The sequence below is a fragment of the Rhododendron vialii genome, chromosome 4a, assembly GCF_030253575.1.
Source record: "Rhododendron vialii isolate Sample 1 chromosome 4a, ASM3025357v1".
In the NCBI taxonomy this organism is placed as follows: domain Eukaryota; kingdom Viridiplantae; phylum Streptophyta; class Magnoliopsida; order Ericales; family Ericaceae; genus Rhododendron; species Rhododendron vialii.
Genome location: NC_080560.1, coordinates 28415886 through 28440123, shown reverse-complemented (window position 1 = coordinate 28440123; position 24238 = coordinate 28415886). Strand labels below are relative to the sequence as shown.

The window sequence follows — 24238 nt, the reverse complement described above, 5'->3', positions numbered from 1 at the left end:
TGAAGAATCAGGTTGGGAAAAAATTGGAAGAGAATGCAACGGAAGTCGTGAAGTACAAAGATATGGAGAAAACTAAAAGAAAATGAAGAATGAGTCTTCGTAAACATTCCATTAACCATGGAATGACTGAGAGGGCACTATTTGGTGTACACTAGCGGACACTGCCTTTTATGTAATCCATTTAGGGGTTCTACACAAATGATCGGATCCGTTCAATTTTTTCAAAATATTTTTTTAAAGCATCTATATAGTCTCCATCGGATATCGGGCGTAGAATTGATCAAGTATTCACCGATATCCGACGGAGCTGATTTTTTAACAAGGATGTTTAAAAAAAAGAAGATAGCTATGGGGGCAGTTATACGTGGGTAATCGTAATTCCAACTTTGTCAACTCAATACACTATTTTTGCTGGATAATTTGTGAACAAAAAAGTGAGCCATCCGGAATGAAGGAAACATCAGAGGTTATAAAAAGTCCTGGTTTATGTGACAGTGTTTTGGACTAATCGCAAGTTTCAAACGAAGATATGTCTGAAGTGAAAGAAATTGTGGAGTTATCTTCACAAATGGCACATTGCATTGTCGAGTTTTCTTCCGGCAGAAGTAGATTCATCAATGGAAGCGCATGTACATATAGGAAGGAAAATTCAAATTTCAGTTGGGAAATTCGGAAACTAATAAAAGAGTAAAAAAACACGACCTGCTCCTTCATCCTTTAAAAAGTAGTACTACTAGTATAGAGTACCACCATGATGTTCTTCCATTTCCTAAAAAAGATTACATTAGTTCAACTTCTATATATACATGACATGCACACACACAGAGAGGTATATGAATGTGTGTGTGGGTGGGCGGGTGTATGTGAATACATTACATTACTCAATGAACCACAGCTTCAACCCCCTCCCCACTCCTCCTGGAGAATCCCGTTTGTACAATATACAAGTAACGAAAACGAAGCTGAAAAGACAAACCAATTGTACACAATCCCCAAAAGGCCATGTAGACTGCTGAGCGATGGTTATGCGTATCCAAGTTTCCAACCTTTTAATTGAAAGAATAAGTATGCCACGAATTTAACCACTATACCCCGGAAGACCTCGGAAATTTATCTAAATCCAAGGCTCCAGCTCTTTTCAAATGCTACACCCTTTCCTTGATTACTGTTCTGGTGAGATTTTTGCTGTCCCATACCAGTACTAAGGTCTCCTTGTGCACTGGTGTTCTTCTTAACTTTTGAAGGTCCAAAGCACATCTTTGAGGCTTGCACCTTGCTATTGAAACTATGCTCAAGAAGTACCTGTCAGCAAACTGAAACACATCCGCCGCAGCAAGAATAGGTAATTGAATAAGCTTTTTTGACAACTGGAGGAGGCAAGATAAATGTAAAATGCAGAAACCTTGCATGGTATTCAGGAACTAACAGTAAAATTATATGTATATTTTCATGGGTTCTGCGTTAATCCCAGAGAAAGAGACATATTTTTTTTTAAAACTTCTTTACACCTTTTCTTTAACTCCCTTTTCTCTCATATTGCTTATCTATTTTTCAAAGTCGGGCCTTTAATCAGATAAAACAGTAATGCACTTCGACTACATTCAATTTGGGTCATAATGGCCTAGCTCCAACCCAAGGCACCAAACAAAAAACCCACCCGGAGTAAAACAGGACAAATAGTAAAGAAATCATAAGCAATAACTATCTTAGAGTCCATTAGACTAGAAAGAAATTTATACTGGAAAGTGAAAATGAGAGAAAGTAAAATAAAAGAAAAAAAAGTGAACAAAATTTATTTTCTTCTATGTGTTTGGTTAAAATGAAAAGTTTTGTAAGAATCTTGTAAGAAAATGCTTATAATTACTAACTTACCCTTACAATATCGATCATGCTAGAATGGTAAGTGTCATAAGAGGCGACCACTCTCACAAGAAAATAAATTTCTGTGATTTTAGCAAGAAAGTGAAAGTTATGTAACCATGCTTAATTGAATTGGACAAGAAAATTTACTTTGTAGCACTTTTTACCACTTTCATGCTACTCAAACACCAAAAGGTGTACTTTTTTTTCCCTTTTTTTTTTTTTTGGCATTTTCTATCATTTTCACTCTAATCAAACTCATTGTCAATGTCAAGCAACCACATATGGAGCCGAGTCCAGCTCTTTCTCTTCATCCTTATCCCTTCATAATTACCTTACGACGGAACTAACTCATGATGGATAGAAGAAGGTATACAAAATACAATTAGTGAACAGAACAAATAAAGAGAGAAAGCCGTTCAACCTACATTTGGAAGGTCAAAGTCACCTTCAACAGCATCGCACACGTCAAGTGAGAGTTTCCGAAGCATTGGCATCTGGAGTATAACAAAAGGCACGATGGGAAACAAGTCTTAATTTTGGGCAGGGTATATAGGCAAAAATTGCACTTTGTTCGCTTTATTTGTGAAAAAACAAACAAATTAAAGAGCACCCGATCCATTTGCTTACCAACAAAGCAGCATCAAGAATGAAATTCTTCTGGATTCCAGGGCCCTGAAATGTGAAAGTTGGACTTTAGGTCACCAGTCAAAGGTAGCAAGATCATACATAGCAGTTAAGGACATGATATGGGGAAAGACATGCAAGAAAAATGATGAAAATGCAGGAAAGAATCACTTATTCACGTTTGTGATGTTAAAACGAAAATTTGCTACACATTCTTAAGTAGTGAACGGTCACACATCCACCGTATATGCACCTCATCAAGATGGATTAGGAACCACTTGATTTCTATATCAAGCTAAGAAAGGAACCACGATTCTTCCGATTGCATAACGACTTCTTTTCCATGTTGCTGGTTGACATTTTCTCAATTCAACTCTGCTCAAAATCCTCAACTAAAGGGGTTGGTTAACGAGAACCTTTCTTCGCCATTCAGATCTTTCGACAGGCATGCCCACTGGCCATGGGATATGTTATAGTGACATGTTGGGGGATTCTCAAATGCGGCCTCACACCTGTATCTGAGTTTAATTGAATTATCTGTCACAATCATCAGGATCAGCTTTGGCACTGAAAAGTGACCAAAGCATGTACAACAGTGTGCGGCTATCTTGCTTTATCCCTAGGTTCAGGATGCGTTCGATAGAAAAAGGAACTGTACAAAAGAATGTCATGCAATCATCTGTACTTTGAAGCATCATAAACTTTCTAAACCGTATCGTAATCAAGTTAGACACAGTTATTGTGGTTTCGCCTCCTTTGGTTGTCTCAGAGCACACAGTAACCTCATTCTATACCAAGTATAAGAACTCTCACTGATTATTTTTTCTCCTACCAAGATAAAAAGTGGAGGGGCTAGATTGTTTTGATTCACAGGCTACAAAGTGCCTGAGACAAGCAAATGTTTGGGACTGTATGAGTGATTAGGGAATAGTAACCCATGTCACAGGAGGAAGCTTTGCACAGAGTTCCATTGCTACTAATGGGTGCCTACGTGATTTCAATAACCAATTTGAGAACATGAAATGGAAGATCCAGTATCCAGCTTCCATCACTCATGTATGTATGCAACTATGCAAAGTCAAAGACATAAGGACATTGTCAGTGTTAGAAGACTCACATTATGACGCAGCAACATGTCTTCAACAGATTTGCAGTCAAAAAGAGAAGCAACCCCGTTTCTCGTTACTTCTCCACAGTCCTAAATTAACAAAATCAGCATAAAAGTAAGAATATGAGAGAAGTCAAAACAAGAAATTTCATACACAATTGATCAGTTTTCGAAAAAAATTGAAATGTGTCCTTTTACAGCTGCAGTAATTCTGACAGCTTGAACAAATGTTTCATAACAAAAATACTACATGAGTTGTCAAGACATTTTACACAAACAAACCCAGGCCAGATGCACGTACACAGGTTCCCAGTATTCTTCAGCCTTCACATAATATCTGGAAGCACATCATCTGAGGCCACAGAACTCCTAATGCATGAATTTTACAGAGAAGGCCACATAATCAGAGTACTGTGCATGTCTCTTTCGATTCGTTCTAGCTGTGGTTTGCCCTTCTAACGGAGTACCCTACTTAGTTCCCTTCTATTGGCTATCCAAATCTGCATGTCTACGTTAAGTAGAAGTCAGAGTTTCCTTCAGTTGTCAAAAGGACGGGTGATTCAATGTCCTCTTGCAGGAATTTCTGTGACAGGGTTGGGTTCTATGAAGTATGAAGCACCAGTATGGGTAAGGAATGCTACGGGTACAATGATACAACAACCTAAAAAAACACGTTACGGGTACAGTTGGGGTACGTACTTAATTATTTATATGCTAAAATAGCTAAAAGGCGGCCACCTCGCTAAGCAGGTCCAATGCCTACATTTTAGGGTCTAGGCAATAAACAATGGAAAAACCTACTAATCTCTAGGCGCCAACGAGTTGGAGACTAGTCGGCCTAAGAGCTAGGCACGCTTCTTACGCCTAACTAGCGCCTAGCCATTTTTAGAGCATTGCTTTTAGCTCTATAATGATCTTGATTCAAAAGCTCTAGGTACAAGATTTTTGATATAATCCTCTGGTGGTCAACAGTCTTTCTAACTTCTCATAGCAAGGACGGATGCAAGGGCAGATGAGCCCGGGCAACCGCCCTACACAAGTTTCAAAATTTTCTTATAATTATAGTAACAGTTTTTCAAATATTTTATCAATATATAGGTTTGTCCGCCCAATGTACTTCTCAAAAATCCATTACTCGCCCATCTAAGATTTTTTGTCAATATCTATCATTCTAAGATTTTTTTTAAAAAAAAAACAATGAATAGAGTAGATAGCAACTCAGACTTTTAACCTTTACCCTTACCTAGTTAGCACATGGATATGGCAATTTTAATATCCAACGTTTGCACATGAATAAGAAATCAAACTTTTAAGTTGCTATGGGTTTATGTTTTGTAATCGTATAGGTTGATCCAAACTATATGATAATGTTGTTGATAATATTTTTGCAATTCAGTTGGCTTAATTGATGTTGTCTTTCATATGTTCTAAATTTTATTTTAATTAGCCCAACCCACACTCGAATCCTGCGTCTATCCCTGTCTTAGAGTTTCATAATATGTTATTTTGTGCACTTTATGTTCAGTTTTAGGGTAATCATAATAGGGAGAAAATCCATTAGGGTTAATTTCATTCAACGTAAAATATATATACAAGCTGTATAATAATTGCACTATGGTCCTAGATACTTAAACTAATTACATGATAAAACACATAATTACACTAGATACAAATAGATCCATCATCTAACACTCCCCCTCAAGTTGGTGCGAAGATATCAATCAAGCCCAACTTGAACACAATAGAATGAAAACTCTTGCTACGCAGCCCTTTTGTGAATATATCAGCTAACTGATCTCCAGATCTCACAAACGGCATACATATCAAACCCTCGTTCAACTTTTCCTTGATGAAGTGTCAATCAATCTCTATGTGCTTCATTCTATCATGTTGAACGGGATTATGAGTAATGTTAATGGCAGCTTTATTGTCGCAATAGAGTTTCATCGGAACACTGTCGGCAAACCCCAAATCACGTAACAAAGTTTGGAGCCACAAGAGCTTGCAAACACCATGAGCCATCACTCTATATTCAACTTCTGCGCTAGACTTGGCGACTACCAATTGCTTCTTACTTTGCCAGGTAATTAGATTACCCTCGAGGAAAGTGCAATAGCCAGAAGTAGAGCGCCTATCATCCACAGAACCAGTCCAGTCAGTATCAGTGAATGCCTCCAATCGCAAATGGTCATGATTAGAGAACAAAATTCCTTTTCCTGGAGCCGATTTCAGAAATCTCAGATACAATAAATTGCATCTAGATGTGAAGTACGAGGATCATGTATAAACTGACTAACAACACCTACTGTATAAGTAATATCTGGTCGAGTGTGGGCCAAGTATATTAGTCGACCCACAAGTCGTTGATACCTCTCCTTATTAGTATGCTCCCCCACATTTCCACTAAGACGAAGATTCGCCTCAATAGGAGAATCTGCAGGTCTACATCCCAACATACATGTTTCTTCCAAAAGATCAAGTATATACTTGCGTTGGAAAATAAATATACCTCTATCAGACCTCGCTACTTTCATTCCAAGTAAGTATCTCAATGATCCCAAGTCCTTAATCTCGAACTCTTGAGCTAGACGAGACTTAAGGTTATGAATCTCATTCACCTCATTGTCTGTCATTATTATGTCATCAACATAAACAATAAGGACATCAATCTTACCATTACTTCCCATTACTTCGTCAGATGAACATCGTATGATCTGCATGGCTCTGTTTGTAATCAAAACTCAACATAGCCTTAGAAAACTTGCCAAACCAGGCTCTAGGTGACTGCTTCAGCCCATAAAGTATCTTCTTCAATCTACACACCTTTCCCTCACTTACAGGAGAAGAGAAACCCGGTGGAATATGCATATAAACTTCCTCCTCTAAATCACCATAAAGGAATGCATTTTCACATCAAACTGTTGAAAATGCCAATTCAAATGGGCAGCACACACACAAGAGGAGAGCTCGCACAGAATTCATCTTCGCTACCAGAGCAAATGTCTTCTCATAGTCAATACCATAAGTTTGAGTAAAACCTCTGGCAACAAGCCTTGCCTTGTATCTCTCAACTGTATCATCAGCCCTTTGCTTAATAGTGAACACCCACTTGCAGCCCATTAGTTTCTCCCCTCCTGGAAGTGACACTAGATCCCAGGTGCCATTCTTTTTCAAAGCTGTCATCTCTTCTACCAGAGTTCCTTTCCACTTAAGTATCATGATTGCATCCTGCCAATTCTATGGAGTAGATATAGAGGAAAGAGAATAGACAAAGGCATATTACAAAGGAGACAAACGGTCATAAGAAACAAACTGTGAGATAGGGTGTTGAGTACAAGATCTAACACATTTTCGAATAGCAATAGGAAGATTGTCGGGATCCATAAGAGAAGAATCATTACCAGAAGAGTCAGCTGAGGAATCTGGAACTGGAGTGGGTGATTGTGATTAACAAGCTGGTAACGCACATGACGACTTTCCATTTTTCCGTCTAGCATACCTCTGTAAGCTAGCTCCATGCAGTTGTCGTCGTGCAGGAAGTTGTTCCTCAATGTCACCACCAATATCATGTGTTTCCCTTTCAACAGATGGTTCCTCTCCAGTGTTTTCCTTCTCCCCCTCACTATGATCATAGAACAATTTATCCCCCTCAATATGATTATAAAAGGTAAACATATCTTCCTCTTGATGATACTCCCCTTGAAGAGATGGTTTGGAGGGAGAATAAAAAACCTCTGTTTCCCAAAAGGTAACATCCATAGAGACAAACATCTTCCTCGAATAAGGATATCATAATACTTATAGCCTTTCTGGATAGGAGAGTACCCAACAAAGATACACTTATGGGCTTTATGCCCCAGCTTGCCCCCAGAAGATTTGGAGGCATGAACAAAACACGCACAACCTAACACCCTAGGTGGAAAAGTCGTAACTCGACAACGCAGACACTCAATGGGTGCTTTAAAATTTAGGACACCGGATGGCATACGGTTGATAAGATACGTGGCAGTTAAAATAGCTTCTCCCCATAAGTATTTGAGAACATTCATAGTGAACAAAAGGGATCGAGCGACCTCAGCAAGATGACAATTTTTACGTTCAGCGACTCCATTTTGTTAAGGAGTGTCAACGCAAGTCGTCTGAAAAATAATACCATTATCATCTAGATATGTTTGAAAAATCTAATCAATATACTTAGTCCCATTATCACTCTGAAGAATGTGTATCAAATTGAGTGCACACCATCTTATGAAAAGATTTGAAACAGGAAAATACTTCATTTTTTGACTGGAGTAAGTACACCCGTGTGGGACGAGAACAACAATCAATAAAAGTAACAAATCATTGATAGTCCTTTAAATAAGTAACAGGAGAATGACCCCAAACATCAGAATGGATAACCATAAATGGAGAATCACTTCGTTTATTAATAGGTGCATAAAAAGAGCATTTATGTTTCTCAAACTCTCAGGCTTCACAAAAAAACTGATCCCTAGGACAATGTATAATTAAAGTAGGAAAAAGTTTTTCTAATATCCTAAAAAAGGGATGACCCAATTTACGGTGCCGCCGATGTAACAAAGAAAAAGTGGAACTCATATCTGCCTGCCTGTAGAGCTTGTCCACATGATAAAGATGGTTGAGATAGATAAAGTGCATGCTCCAGATAATAGGTACCATCACGTGCTTTACCACTGTCAATCACCTTCCCCGTTTCCAGTTCTTGAAAGACACAATGAGTAGGAAAAAATGTCACAGAACAGTTTGCAGAACGGGTAAAACTACTAACTGAAAGAAGGTTAGTGGCAAAGTATGGAATATGGAGGACTGAAGAGAAAGATAGAGAGAGAATAGCAAACGGAACATTTCCCTGAAATAGCAGAGAACGACCCATCGGCAATTCGAACCTTATCCTTATCAGAACAAGTAGAATATGAATCAAAAACAAAGGAACAACCTGTGATCTGAAGCACCAGAATCGATAATCCAAGGAATATCGGAGGAGGCAGTAAATGCACTAGCTGGAATGAGCAAAATAGGATGCAGTCGGAGCTGCTGTGAAAGTAGGAGCTATAGTAGAGGAAGAATCAGCCCGAGCCATAAGACGCCTGGGAGCTTGCATCTCCCCCATGAGAGAAACCGCCAACAGAATCAGAAGGTGACTGAACTCCTGTATTGAACCCAGAATCAGACAAGGTAGCAAACTCTGAAACATGTGCTTGAGCCTGAGAACCCCCGGGACCACGACCTCGACCTCCACGTCCACTGCCTCGCCCACGAGAAAGACGACCATGTAACTTCCAACAGAAATCCTTGGTATGTCCAGTGTTGTGGCAATAATCACACTGGAGTGACATACGGTCTGTGGTCCCAGTGGTAGTACCAGAGCCTTTCCACTGCCAAACCCAAACTGTCTCTGCGGAATAGCAACCAAGGCAAAACGATCAGAAGTAGGAGCTTGTAAAATAGCACCCCTTCTGCTGAACAATGGCATAGGCCTCTCCCAAAGATGGAAACGAAACACGACCCAACACCTGCACTCTAATTGGATCATACTCCACATCAAGACCAGCAAGAAAGTCATACACACGCTCTTTCTCTATTCTTTTTAACCAAGCACCATCATCAACGGAGCAGACTGCCCGAAACCCCTGATAATAATCAAATTCTTACCAGGCCCCACTGAGATCAGCAAAGTAAACAGCAACAGATCGATTGTGTTGATCCATAGTACGAAGTCTCTTTCGCAACTCAAAACACTGAGCATCATTGCCCTGCTGAGAATAAGTCTGTTTGGCAATAGTCCAAATCTGATATGAAGTATCAAGAAGCAAGAAAGGACTACGAATATCAGCCTTCATAGAATTAAACAACCAGGTCATGGCTAAAGATCGATGAAACTTAAACATCTTGAGTTCAACATCAGTAGTAGGCTTAGTAACAGGGCCTTCAATGAACTCAGACATCCCTTTAGCTTCAATAGCTAATGTAAAAGAACGAGACTAAAGCAAATAATTTGTGCCATAGTTTGATGGGACAAATATCCAGTGGAGAGTTATCCAAAGTCCCTACACGACCCAACTCATCCTTGCCACTAACAGAAGCCTGTTTTTTCTCTCCTGACATCTTTAAAGCAGAACAATAATGCCAAATAAACAATAAACAATGTTCCCAGCAGCTTTAGAACTCCAAAAACAATAAATAAAGGTTCCAATAGCCCTAGAACCTCAAAAAAACCAACTGAATACCTTCGGATCTGACTGAAGCAGTGCTGAAATTTCGCGAGAAAAGAAAAAATAGATTTGATCGGCGAGAAGAAATGACGGCAAAGGCGTCGGTGACAAGCCTGAGGGACGTCGCCGGCAATCAAAATGATCGACGACAACAAACAACAACAGCAACAGCAAAAAAAAAACAGATCGACGATCGTGATCGTGATTGACGGCAATGGCAAGTCCTAACTGATCGAAGCACTGTTCACACGAAGCATTGTTCACGTGAAGTACTATTCACGCAATATTGTTCACGCAGCAAGCAGCAGCAAACAAGAACGTTAGAAACGCCAGAGAAGGTCGAAGAGCCAGATCTCTTCTGGTCAGGGTCTAGTTGATTGACGAGAAGGACGTCTTAGGTCGCCAGGTTCCATTGTTTTGATACCATGTTCAGTTTTAGGGTAATTGTAATAGGGAGAAAACCCATTAGGGTTAATTTCATTCAACGTAAAATATATATACAAGCTGTATAATAATTGCACTACGGTCCTAGATACTTAAACTAATTACATGATAAGACACATAATTACACTAGATACAAATAGATCCATCATCTAACACTTTAGGATATCATTTTGTAATGAGACTGTGGTTAAAAGGATTAGATGTTCCCATTCCCTAAGAGTTTCAAGAATGTCTTTATGTTCTTATGACCTACAATGTTCACACAGATTATTGGTTAATGGTTTCTATACTTTTCAAGCCTATGATGTTATTTGTAACATCATTGAGTTTATTATGGTTATACTTGGTTAACGCTTGTTGGGTAAGATTTTTTTGCTGGTCTTTAAAATCATTATCGTCGGTAATGACCTTTGCCTTGAGTTGTTTTGATCCAACTAACATTGGAGAAACTGAGATAGGGTTCCTTCATAATTTCTCAGGCCAAACTAAAGGAACCAACCCCCTCTTTTATGGTTTCAACACTTCGAGAACATGTTCAATACTTTGCAAAATAAGACAATGGTATCAGTCAAATCATCCAACTCAAAACCAATTACCTATGAATTGAGAGGCCGCTCATGCTCACATACTAGTTTCGGAGGTGATAACTAACTAATGTAGGACAAGCTTTGACACAAATCCCCAAATCACACATGAAGAGGTAAATCAAGAGATCCATAACATAGGGACTGCAATGAAAAATGTGCATGTGAGGCACAAACAAAGGAGAAATCAATTAAGAGTCTTTTTTCCAAAAAAAAAAAGCCTCCAAAAGCCTAGCTCTGATACCATGTTCAAACATCTAACTCAAAACCAATTGGCTATGAATGGAGAGGCTACCTAGGATCAAATGTTAATTTTGGATGTGACAATTAACCAATATAGGACGAGACCTTTTCAAATGGAATGGCAATGTTGAGAACAGGCTTCAGTACTTTGTGAAATTGAACATTGGCATTGCCACCCTTTCCAATGATATCCATCTCAACGGGCAACATTGAAAAAGTTTTGGGTACGTTAACGGCTTTTTTGAGGACTTTTAAGGCATTTTAGTACCCCATTTGTACATCTTATGTAGAGACCCGTAAATTTGGCCCGTATTTTTTTTAAGAAGTACTGTAATTATTAGTAAAGGCGTGACACGTGGAAATACGAATAGTGTCGTAGTTATATGATTAGGGGTTGATGTGAAGGAATCATTGGTGTAGGGGTGAAAGTGCAATAAGTGAATATGTATATATATATATATATATATATATATATATATATATATATATATATATATATGTTGGAACGTACAGGGAAATCATTTTTTCTTTCCCTTTTCTTTTTTTTTTTTTTCTTCTTCTTTCTCGTTTCTCTCTGCTCCTCCTCCAAAAACACCCCCCTACACTTCTCTCCTCGATTTCATCTACTTAGGGCGTGATTTCGAACAAAACCCGAGAATTAAAGTTGTTATATAGAGCGCGGGCTTCCTATCCATCCAAGAAAAATCATGATCGGACCTCGTGGAGCTACGGTTGACTTGGTCAAAGGGTCGGATTTTGCTCAAAACCCTTGAGGTAGGGATTTCTTGCTCTTGTTATGCATTTATATGGTGTTTATGTACCTAGATCGTATCTTGCTTCGTTGTTTAAGCTTGCTCCTTCCATTTCCGAAAATCAGCAGAACAGGGCCTGCGTTTTTGGGGTTTTACGCCTTCTTAAGCTCAGATTTGAATTTTGGTTCCTTCGTATGAAATAGAGTAGACTTAGAGCCCGTTCTAATGCCGCTGGAATCATACGAAACCGTTGAGAATTGAATTGATGGTGATTTTTAGAAAACTGGTCTGCAATCTGTCTCGTGTTCTGGATTTCAGCCCAATTCGAATGGCCATAACTTCCTCGTCCGATGTCCGTATTCGAATGGCCATAACTTCCTCGTCCGATGTCCGTTTCATGCAAACTTTATATCAATTCGAAGGTCTTGAAGTCAGCTTTCATTTGCCACTAGAATCGTCTTAAAACTCTTAGTACACAGAAAGTTATGATCGTTTGAGTAGAGGTGTGTCAATCTGTCATGCTGCGTGACAGATTCATATTGCTTAAGTAAATGCCTATTTAACCATCCTTGGAGTGCAGATTTGAAAAGGCTTCCTTCATACCTTTTTAGCTTCGTTCAATCGCGCAACTTTTGGGATTTGAATCACTCAAAAATATTAAGAAATCAATTTATAGTGATTTTTAGAAGATTGAACTGAAATCTGGAAATCTTGGCAGCTTACAGAGCTGCGTTTTTCATCGCTTGTCATGGTTAAACGACGCTATGGGCTATGGGTCCTTATGGGTTTTAAAGATTGGTAAGTTGGTGATATTTTGGCGTTGGAGTCATTGAAAAATATTGAGTATGCAATTTTTAATGATGTTGTATAATCGTTTTAACTCGATAATGGGTGTGAGATTGATTGTGGATGGATTGTGCATAATGAAGGATGTTTATGGACCTATGATTCGAGTGTTATGGCCACGTGTGATATCGAACTTTGTATGTATCGTGGTGTGGAATGTCATAGCATATGGACAATGGATGGAGTCGTATCCAACTTCGGATGTCGACGAAGGTTACGGGGCCTAACACTGCCGGAATGTGGAGTCGCATTCACTTTGTGGGATGTCGATGAGGGTTACGGGACCCAACACCGCCCGGAATTCACGTCAATATGGACGGAGCCCGGTTCACCTTCTTGGTGGGACCTTGGCGAGGGTTACAGGACCCAACACCGCCCGGAATTCACGTCAATATGGACGGAGCCCGGTTCACCTTCTTGGTGGGACCTTGGCGAGGGTTACGGGGTCCAACATTGCCCGGTGCATTGCTTTGCGTCACATATCACGCATTGTTGATTGGTTGAGCTAGACTTATGACCTGTGTTGCTTGAGAAATGAAAAGAGAGATAAAGTTGTTAATCTAATGTTTGGCTTGTCATTCGACTTTGAACTGTATCTTGAATTACTATCCTTCCTCATTGAGCCTCTTGTTCGGTACAAATCAAGGAAACTAGTTCTTGTTGCATGGGGTGGCTAATACTTGAGAAATGAAAGACAAATCAATTATGTTCAAAAAGGAAATCCAATGATATGTTCGTGTTGTTCTGTTGATAGATATACTCATTGTCATTAGCATCTTGGGGTTCGTTGTACATATATAATGTTGCTCACGTACCACTGTTGGTGCATGATCATCACATATTCGTATAGATCGAGGTAGAATGGAGTAATTGCGTAGCGATGGACAAACGACGGTTGAGGACAAGTTGTGGTCTAATTGGAATAATTCGAGTCGATTTTTGCTTCTAGTTTGACGTGTGAGCTATTAGGGTTATCTTTATGAAATCATGATTCCCTGGTTGTAGTATGCTCGTTCGTGGTGGCAGACCCATGTTTCTTTGTAGATCTCGTCGTATTCACTCACTCTAGGTGCATGATTCATCGCATTTTCATATAGCTTGTGCATATAGATTTCCCTGCTGGGCTAGTGTAGCTCACCCTATCATTTTCAAGTATGATTCAAGGATGTTGGCATGGAGTGCTTGTCGTGCATTTGTGACCAAACCTTTAAAAGGTATTCAAGAAGGATTTCATAGCACAAGATCTGAAAGAGCATTTTTAGGAAAGATATTATTTATAAATTGTAATAATATTTCCGTAGGATACTAGAATTTTGATGACTTGGGGCCTTCGAGTTGGAAATGTAATATTTGAATTTTATTTGAGAACAGTGAACATAAAGGTCTTTTGGGGTATTATTTATATTACAACGAGGAATTTATTTATTAAAAGTGTTGATTATTTATGTTGAAAATCGAGGGCGTGACATCTTAGGACCATTTCCTGCAAGGCATGATTCAGCACCATGGACTCCTAAAGCTACAAGATTTCGACTACCAAAAACACACTTATATGATGATGCCAAATTGGAAAAATCCCTGGAAAATTAATTCAATAGTCTTTCTATTAAAATACCAGTAGTCCCAAAAGCTTAAGCTGTTAGGAAATGGCCCAACAATGTATATCAAGCTTTGTAACACCCATCCTCACGTGCAGCTCCATCTTTCACATAGAGATGCAAATTTTCATAGATAGAGCAGAACATAATACGAAGGGACGAAATGGAATGCAAAAGGAAACAAATGCAAGAAAGATATTTAATGTTTATTTGCATTGCTCATAACCAAACCAAACCGAGCCTTATATCCCAATCAATTGGAGTCAACTACATGAATCCTTTTTCTCCATTGAGCTCTGAATTCTCTCCTTTACTATCTGTGTCAATATTAATGTGTGTGTGTGTTCTTGTTAACAAGAAGGTATTTATTTTCCTAATTTGACAAGGGCAAATAGCCATGTCCAGACAGGCATCATATACAATGTTGATATTAAATAGTGACTGACGGAAAAAAATACCGGAACAAGAAAACAAAGTCCATTTCATACCGAGTTGGAAAATCATGGAGAAATCAAATTAAAAGTAAAACTGTCATAACTCTTTTCCAAAGGGTTCACATAATCGTGCAAGCATTTACATTAAACGAGAGAAAAAGGATAGTGGCAAACCTCTAGATGAATAGAAATCAAGCCTGGCCAACCAGTTGAAATGATCCGTTGTGAATCTAGCGACGAATGTAAAACAATAAGTCGAAAAAGATTAGAATAATTGAAGATCCTAAAATCACAAGTGAAAAGGCATAGATAGGTTACTGGAGACAACTGAATCACTATATGAACATACCATGATATAAATTTATCAAATCATACCACGTTATGTCATGGCAACTAATAGATGTAATTTTCTTAGATGTATATCTGATATTTGTAAGTAACATCTTTTTCAAATAACTACTACTTTTAAGATATTAAAAATGCTTTTCCACATTCTACATAATTGAGAAAAGTTACAAAAGTTATCATATCTGTTTTAAAAAGCTTATGGTGATGAACTCCCTGAATTAAGGGATCATATATTCCTTTGACATTCTTCTTACTTTATCCTTGAATTCAAAGTTTTTCTTTTAAACTTGCAACGTATTTCACATGTGAATAAACAATAGACACGGGTCTCTGAAGTCTGAAGCTTATTAGAAAATTCATAAAAAATATGTGAACTCCTGACTCCATGAGCACGGTCAGACAAGGTAACTTCTTAGAAGTGTCCATACTTCTTAAAGATCGGAACAAAAAGGTATGCACAGGCATAACATAAAAGATTTTACAAAAAAAAAAAATTGATTTCTTCTTGGGGGGGGGGGGGCTACGACACATAATGCACGTGTGAGCGCGATCAAAGGTGGAGGCGTTAATGTGAAAAAGTATTTTGAAAACTTGCCAAACTAAAAAAATTGGCGAGAGTGTGGGTGTAGAACAAGGATTTAGAGCGGGAGTGGAGAATTGTGTGACCTAGGTGGGTGGTGTTCTCATAAAAAAAAGAGAGGTCAACTTCAGCATTTGGTGAAAATAATTTCAAAAAGTAGGAAAATGAAAAACAGCTATCGAGTTCAATACTTGTATCCGAGTGCGAAGTGCAAACAGACCTTGTCAATAATGATTACTCACCGGAATTGAGAAGTCTGCATCCTAGCAACAAAAGCTCTGTCAAATTTGCACAATTCTGAGTCAGGATAACCAAATGATCATTGGTCATCCATGGAGTTACCCTTTCAAGCCTCAATTTCCTCAAATTTGGCATACTGAACTTAAAGCTTATTGGGGATATCTCACCAAGACAGTAGCAGAGAGCCAACACTTGCAAGTGTCTTAATGATTCCATGATGTTTATCAAGACACAGTCAGAAATTACCTGCAAAAACATTGAAAGTACTTCTGAATGACTATGCTCTTCTATAAGCAATCTTACCAGGAAGAGTTTTTAAGTGTGAATAAAATAAAATCCCAAGGATCACATAGAGGGACTGTTATTTTAAATTATACAGTTTCCACCAAGCAGAGGTCCTTGCCCCTCATGGTTGTTTAGAAGATGAGTGTATGCAGCATATCTAAGTTGCTATTTGCCTACACTGGAAAAGTATAAAGACCGCTGCTCTACTGCTCTTTCCAGTGAATATTCATCCAATGAAACCATATCTTTAATATTACAGACAGACGCTATTACTATTTCTAGAGTTATTATCTTCATGATGAGCCATAATGACCACTTGAGTGGTAGCCCAAAAGGTTTTAAAACTGTAACAACTAACAAGTGCTGCAGCCAACTTTTATATTAATTTTCTTTAGCACTATGCCCTGCAGCCTAATATTCATCTATCATGCATTATATCCAGATTTTTTTCAATTTTCTATATTTCGGAGAGCTTGCGTTCGGGAAATGGGTGGTGAGCAACAGCTACACTATCTCGTGAGCCCAAAAGGTTTTAAAACTGTAACAAGTGCTGCAGCCAACTTTTATATTAATTTTCTTTAGCACTATGCCCTGCAGCCTAATGTTAATCTATCATGCATTATATTCAGATTTTTTTCAATTTTCTATATTTCGGAGAGCTTGCGTTCGGGAAATTGATGGTGAACAACAGCTACACTATCTCGTGAATAAGGTACCTGAAAATAAAGGATAACTTCCTCTAGCAAAGGGCAAATAGTGGGTAGGAGTTCCACTGCATCTTGACCTAATGACGCGCCAAGACCCACAGTTACTACTTTTAATGCTGCGATTGCAGGTTTCAGAGCTTCTAGAGAACAGCAAGAAAATCCCCATCCAAGTGCAATTTCTTCCAACTTGCAGGTTTTTGCCAACTCATTACACCATTCTTCACATGAATACTGTACCGAAGGAATATCCCCATCTTCCATCTTACTTTTCTGCTGAAAGAGATTCCTGCATCCTTTGGCTTCCAAACAATACAGACCAGGATTTGAAGAGACAATGTGAGCCAAAGCAGTACTAGAAACCTGAAATTCAACAAGCATAATATTGTTGGGTCAGAAGCACCTGCATAACTGTCTGGTACCAGTGGATAAACCTGCCATCTATGGAAAGAAAATCACACGGACATTTTGTCTTTTGGTTTGAAATGGTTGATTTTGTTGCAAGCCATTCATTTGTGAAGCGAAGTCCCACATCGTTTGGGTACCAAAGTAATAAGAAGAATATAAGCGTGAGGGCACCCTCACTTCAATAGCTAGCTTTTGGAGTTGAGTTCCACCCAAGACCGTGTAACATGGTATCAAAGCCGGGTATGCCGAGGATGGGTAGGATGCGTGTCCCTGGCCTGCACGCAGCAAGTGCTGCCGAGTGAGCACACTGGGCATGAGGGAGGGTGTGAAGCGAAATCCCACATCGTTTGGGTACCAAAGTAATAAGAAGAATATAAGCGTGAGGACACCCTCACTTCAATAGCTAGCTTTTGGGGTTGAGTTCTACCCAAGACCGTGCAACAGTTAGTTCCTTGGCTCCTTGATTGTTTTTTGGTGATGAACTCTTTTAAAATGAATGACAATAATGGTTGATAGACAATGACTAGCTTAGATGATGTTAATCGATTACTACTTTAGTATTAGGCTTGCAGAATTAGTTTTGAATTTGGAAAGTCTGTTGTTGATAGTCTTGTTGGGCTTGCAGGAAGATGGATACAAGTGGTATGGGCCTAACATGCTTGCAAGATCTGAAAGTGTAACTTGCAGCAGTTTCTACGGATGGAGAGGCAGTTGACCAGCCAATGAACCGAATGGAGCCCAGAACAGAGTCTTGTTCATGTTCTGTTTCCTTCACACTTTGTCTCTCTAATTATCATGGGACGAGGTCGCATCTGACTATGAACCACCTCTATTTATTATGTGTATCCATAAATTTGAATTTGGCAGGAGAATCTTGAATTAGCCGTACTTTTGCTATCAAAAGATGGAAAAGTGGATTGCAAGCGGAGTGGTAGACACCATGTACTCCCATGCATTTGACATGGGCTCAAACCTCACTAACTATAACTAACAATGTTGACTTTCGCCGAACAAAAAGAGAAGATGGAAAGGGTATTTAATTAGTGCAAATATTCGTTGGGCTATTTGGAGTATCCCAGGCTTTAATTCTTACCCTAAATATGTTGCATACACATCTCTTCATATATCGTCCGATTTCATTGTTGGGATTTTCTATATACCTTAGTTGATTTTGTGGCCAGATAAAATCAAAAGAAAGATATACTGCTTGTTGAGCCAAAAAGAAACACAGCAGTACATGATAAGAACGTTGAAGCTGCATTTGGAAGACTTCTGGGATTCACTCTTGGCTATCTAAAGAAGAGACTCTTCAGAAGATTCTTACCAAGTCTTCCAGAGAATTCAAATTCACACAAAGGCTATCAATGTTCATTCTGACATCAAGAGAGTTTGTTACACTGTAGTATTTCTTATATACTCTCCGTAGTGATTCAAGCCACACTTTGTCTTTCAAGGATTGAAACCATCACATTAATCCTACCTTGCGAGAGAGAGAACTATAACCACTGTGTTATGAGTTAGGATTTGAGTCTCTCTTTGCTTCTGAGTTGTGAGTAATCGCGTCTGCATGTACCAATATATTGTGATATTTTAAGTCTGGTTTGCGTGTACCACAGGGGTGTGATTTGAGTGGAGCTCATTGTTGAAAAGAAGCGTTTGCTTCTATGAAAATGAACAACGGCGTGAGTGCTGAGAACATAATAGATACCAATGAGTGTTCAGGGGATAATCTATTAGCGCAACAAAAGCTATAGATGGATTTGCCCAAGATTTACTAGTACTTAGGTGCAGCAAAGAGAAGTATTTTTCTGAAATTTTATTTTTGGGTACTTGCCTCAAAGATTACATTAGGACCTCTAATTTATACTTGAAGGTAAAACTAGATAAGACTGACTATTGACCTTCCGACTTCTAGATAAGACTAACTCTTGACTTCTAGATAGGATTAAATTAACTACAACAAATTCTAGACAATTCTACAAGACTTCTAGAAAATTACAAATTAACTTCTAACATAATCATTGAAGAGAGGATTAAGCAATTAGTTGAACCACTATAAAAAGCCTCGTCTCTTTTTCATTAATTTGATCTTGTTTTGCTAACATGTCTCTGTTGAAAGTTTAAAAAAAAAAAAAAGGCAAATACAGGTGTTCAACCTATTCACCCCCCCTTCTAGGTTGCAATATCAATTCAAAATCTGTATCCGCCAATTGCATCAAACTTTGAGTTCTGTAGGGCCCGTGGACACCAGGTTCTAAGCCTTGGTGTTACTCAAATATGCCACACGGTACGGTACAGAACACAAAAATTGATTCTACTCAGAAAATAAACAAAATGGCGGAGTAAGAAAAGAATCTCAGTCCAATTGACACTTATGACCTACAAGGGATACATGCACATGAGGCTTCACTTGACTGGTAATTGCCCACCATCTTAGCGATCTTTTGAGTGCAACTTTGACTCAACAAATCAATTTTAACTCCCTGAAAAGGTTCTCTGACACCAAAGGAAGATGTTCTCCATATTTTTAACTGCCCAAAAGAGCATAATTTGACCACAAAGATCTTTTAGGAGGCTCCAGCATAGGAAGTCTAAAGGCCAATCTAATAGATGACTAGATTGTAGAATCTACTTAAATTTGGCGCGAACAATTTTTAAGTATGTTGCATGGACTCATGTACGGGTATAGAGTGCAGACAGTGGCGACGCCACAGCCAAGGGTGCGGGGTCTGGCGACCCCATGGAAATTTCTTTTTGTACAACCACCATATTGAAATTTTCTAGAAATTAATAGATTGACCCCATGGATATTTATGGCGACACTACACAGGATAATTTTCCCTTCATAGTCGAAACAAAACCAGAGGCGATACTGTACAAAACGAAAAGAAAAACATGTTCACCACCTCTGTTATCTTCGAGTCTTCGATTCAATCGATCACTGATGAATAATTTTATAAGTTTTCCCCTTTGAAATTTGTATATACTCAAGCTTGATATGGGTTGATTGATTTTTTGGCAAAGTCTATATAGGATATGAGTTGTTTGATTTTTTGGAAAAATAATTATATAGACTTTGATGCTATTGACATAGAGACCATCATGCAATGATTTCAAAATATGAAATCGCGTCGAATGCAATTGTAGAAGCTTGTGTAGCTTTTTTTTTTTTTTTTTGAGAACTTATAAGAAAGATTATTAGCATATGCATTTTGATATCTTTTGTGTACAAGTTGAAACGCTTGTCAAGCTTGTCAAGTTTTATATGTGATTTTTGTTGGAAGTTATTAATTGCCATTATTATGTTCTATTTTTTTGGTCTTACAATTGGCAAAAGTATTGACGTTTATGGATGACCCCATACTCCGAAATTCCTGGAGTCGCCACTGAGTGCAAATAGGTGTCAAATGGTCTGATCAATCTAATTTCCATCGCAATGAAACAGGGGCACCCCAAAAATGTTCACCTCCTCTTATATAGCTTGTTTATTATCAAGGGAAACGATAATTTGAAGGTGCCTCAGGGCATTTCATCATAATATATGGGTTCTAGGTCTATGCAAAGTCATGGCCAATTCGACAAATTTTTGAAACAGTTACTTTATATATTTACAGGAGTCAATGTTACCATAGATTATTGACCTGAAGACCAAACTTCATGTGTCTCAGTTATTTCTAGCACCTAAAGAAAGTATTACTGTAGTTTCTATAGAAACTCTCTTCCAGGAAAGGGACATAAGGTTCCATTAGAATGCTGCCATACCTTAGTATCAGAAACATCAAGCATTTCCAAGCTGGAGCCAAGGAAACTATAAAGAGTGTCATCAACAATTAGAGTCTCTCTCAAACAAAGACTCTTCAACATGGGTGTTTCAGATATAAGTTTTGAAAGAGATGTTTCATCCACACCTGGCAATAAATGACTCGTGTTAGCTCTGTTAGATATAAAAAATGATAATGAATCCATCATGAATATAATGGGATTGTGTGAACAAGTGGCCCTTGGCAGAGCTCAATGGAGGAAAAGGATTCATATAGCCGACCCCAAGTGATTGGGACATAAGACTCGGTTTGGTTGGTTTGGTAATGAATCCATCATGACTAGACACCAAAAACCTAAAAACCAAAAATGCAAGAAGAGAGAAAAGACACTAAAATCACCACGTCTTGTCCCAAATCCCAACTACTATCCAACATTCCAACCTCTGTCCTATCTTGAAATAACTATGTAAATCCTTTTCAACAACTACTAGTTTTTGAGATTATTATGCCCTCTTTCATGCAAGTTGAACCAAGTAAAGATCACTAAAGAACCAAATGAAGCCCAAAAAGTGAATGGTCAAAGCTAAGAGAAATATTATCCGAAGGGTCAGTTACCCCTCTGTTCTGATTATCTAAGAATGCATAACAAAAATAGAGGTAAAAAATCACCAAACTAGAACAACGAGACACAGATTCTGTAACAGGTTTGTAAACATGAATCCTGCTCCTAGAAGAAGGCTACTACGATATAATTCTCTTTTGCCATATCCTAATATTCAAAACGTAAGATACAAACAGAACAGCGATTTTGAGAAGACGAAAAAAAACCTCTAAAATGTAAAGGAAAGCGCAAAAGAGAATACACAGAGATGAGCAAATGCACATTTAAAAGGTCCAAGAATAAAGAAGAAACCTAATCTTCTAGAATCAAAAGTTTAAAAAATAAACGGAATGTGAATGAAAAAAGACTTACCACGGCAACCACCCACATGCAGTACTTGAAACTCAGAAGCCAATGATTTGGCATGGTTCTTTCCAACGTGCAAAGTGAGAAAATCATTCAAATTGGGAATGCCAGATCTGAGAGCCAGAGCAGAATTGTGTCCAAAAGAAGTATCACAGACAAGAAGTGAATGAAGCTTTACACATCTGAGAATGAGAACTGAGATGCCAGTATCGGTCACTGTAATACACCCTCTAAGATTCAGGTAAAACAAGGAAGCACATATTTCTGAGATATTTTTCAAGTCATAATCTGCAAGATCATGAGAGAGAGAGAGAGAGAGAGAGAGAGAGAGATGTTAGTATGTTGAAGCAACAATAGAAACTGTATATACAATTTGCTCCAATCTTAGAAAGACAGGTTTCAAGGATAAGAGTTTCCAATCAAGAGGCCATGATACGTAACAATCAGAATGGGGACAATGTGCAGTAAAAGCATGTAGAAAAGAATCAAAGATGAACTCTTTCCCACCATTCCACCAAAAGTATAGCACCCTAGTGAGTTTCATTCCAGACCATAAATTGGGAATTAGATTAAAAACATGAACTTTTGTTGAATCCATGTGTCCCTAGACATTCGAATTAGATAAATATGTAATTCAGACACACCCTTACAGTGAACGCTTTACACAAATCCATTTATTCGAGACAACAAAGGGGCAGCCCTCTCTCTCTATCTCGGTTTATCATCATATATCAATCTGGAGAAAGTTTTGATTGGTTGTTTACACAAGCTAATGAGCAATGTGAAGAGAGAGAGAGAGAGAGAGAGAGAGAGAGAGAGAGAGAGAGAGAGAGAGAGAGTACACATCCTACCACTTAGATCCACTCGGCCTTCCAATGTGAGCTTTGTAACATTTGCTAGCAATGGTATGGTTGTATACAATTCGGATGCAGGCCAAGGATAACTATTTATTTCATGAGATATCGTTGAAGCTCGCAATGATATTGCAGGACTTGAAGATACAATTGAGACTTGTGATGGTATAACTGGACTAATATCTACTGCTAAGTCAATCTCCTCGAGGAGCGGGCATTTTTGCAACAGCTGAACCAACTTTGTCATCTTGAAGTTTAAATGGTGGGCTGCCTTAAATATTTTCATGGATGGAAATGACTTGCAGAAGCACTCAATGGAAGCTTCAAGGGGTAGCCTTGGACAGTTGGAAATATCGACCTCCTCTACTGCTTCAAAAGACAACGTTGGCAATAGAGCCGAAGAATTTTGACAATGATCTCCATCAGTCCATTCAAGGCTAATGGAATACTGTTTCACAACCTTAGTCAACATGAGATCAGTACTATACGAACAAGGAAGCATTGACATGAGCAGAATTCTTGAGTTCATTTGTGGGCAACCTGAAAGGTCCACTTTCTGCACTGAAGATGAAAAATTACATCACCCAACTTTTACCAGTGAACCATATACATAGAGTCAGCAATCACTGACTAATTTACGCATGAAGATATGGACACAGAATCTAATCTATGGCCGTTACTACAAAATTCAAAAAAGAAATTGAGTTCAGACATTTCTTCTCCATCCAACAGACAGAGCCACATGAGTTTGTAGATCAGGCAAACAAATGTCAAACAGGGCCGAATCTCCTTAAAAAAGTTATGAACTGAAGTAACAAGGGCGAAAGAGTCTTAAAGGGAAAACCTTGGTATATTGTGTCAATCTGATCTTGAAGTGGCGTGAGTCAACGTCTCCTGATACATTCATCATGCTTGTAGACGGACGTGTCATTAGATAAAGAGTAGCATCAATGCTCTCCTCAGCTAATTTAGAAAAGTAGCAGCACCTTCTTTTCCCTGCACCATCAAGCGGTTTCTATTGCTATGGTTGAATGATTTAAGAGTGAATGCTTATAAATTTATCATTAAAGTGCTTGAATTGAATCATTCTCAAAGTTGTTTACCTGCAGCAAACCACAATGGCAAGAGGCTAATGCGGATCTGTAAAACACGAAAAATAAAAACATGGGAATGTTTCATTAGTTGTACGATCTCACCAATGAGTATATGTAACTGTATACCATAATGTAAAAATGCAAACATATACATCCAAAAGCCTACATGTGTGGGAATGTGTCATACGCTCCCTATGTTCAAGAATAGGATAAAGAGTATAAAGTTGTTATGCGTATTATGAACTCTGCTATTTTCCAGTCACAGGAT

The 24238-nt window shown here is 38.5% G+C and overlaps 1 protein-coding gene and 1 long non-coding RNA gene across 8 annotated transcripts in view; both read right to left on the bottom strand.

Moving 5' to 3' along the window:
* Nucleotides 1–716: 716 nt before the first annotated feature.
* The window catches only part of LOC131322316 (BTB/POZ domain-containing protein FBL11), a 60401-nt gene continuing 36879 nt past the window's right edge, over nt 717–24238 (bottom strand). For 4 of the 7 annotated variants that reach the window (XM_058353595.1, XM_058353593.1, XM_058353596.1 and 1 more), the window contains 12 exons: nt 23980–24016; nt 23721–23872; nt 22874–23432; nt 22029–22310; nt 21057–21202; nt 16899–17249; nt 15900–16143; nt 14904–14959; nt 3605–3685; nt 2491–2535; nt 2289–2357; nt 717–1313 (listed from right to left, as the gene is read on the bottom strand). In XM_058353595.1, the coding sequence (XP_058209578.1) occupies nt 1146–1313; nt 2289–2357; nt 2491–2535; nt 3605–3685; nt 14904–14959; nt 15900–16143; nt 16899–17249; nt 21057–21202; nt 22029–22310; nt 22874–23432; nt 23721–23872; nt 23980–24016 (2190 nt within the window). In that variant the 3' untranslated portion in view covers nt 717–1145. Of the gene's footprint in view, nt 1314–2288; nt 2358–2490; nt 2536–3604; nt 3686–14903; nt 14960–15899; nt 16144–16898; nt 17250–21056; nt 21203–22028; nt 22311–22873; nt 23433–23720; nt 23873–23979; nt 24017–24238 lie in introns of those variants that run through there. The other 3 variants (XM_058353594.1, XR_009198812.1, XM_058353598.1) reach the window with 3 other exon arrangements.
* LOC131322318 (uncharacterized) lies at nt 11957–14160 on the bottom strand. The gene is made up of 2 exons (XR_009198813.1): nt 12983–14160; nt 11957–12920 (listed from the first exon to the last, which is right to left on the bottom strand). It is a non-coding gene; the product is annotated as an uncharacterized LOC131322318 (long non-coding RNA).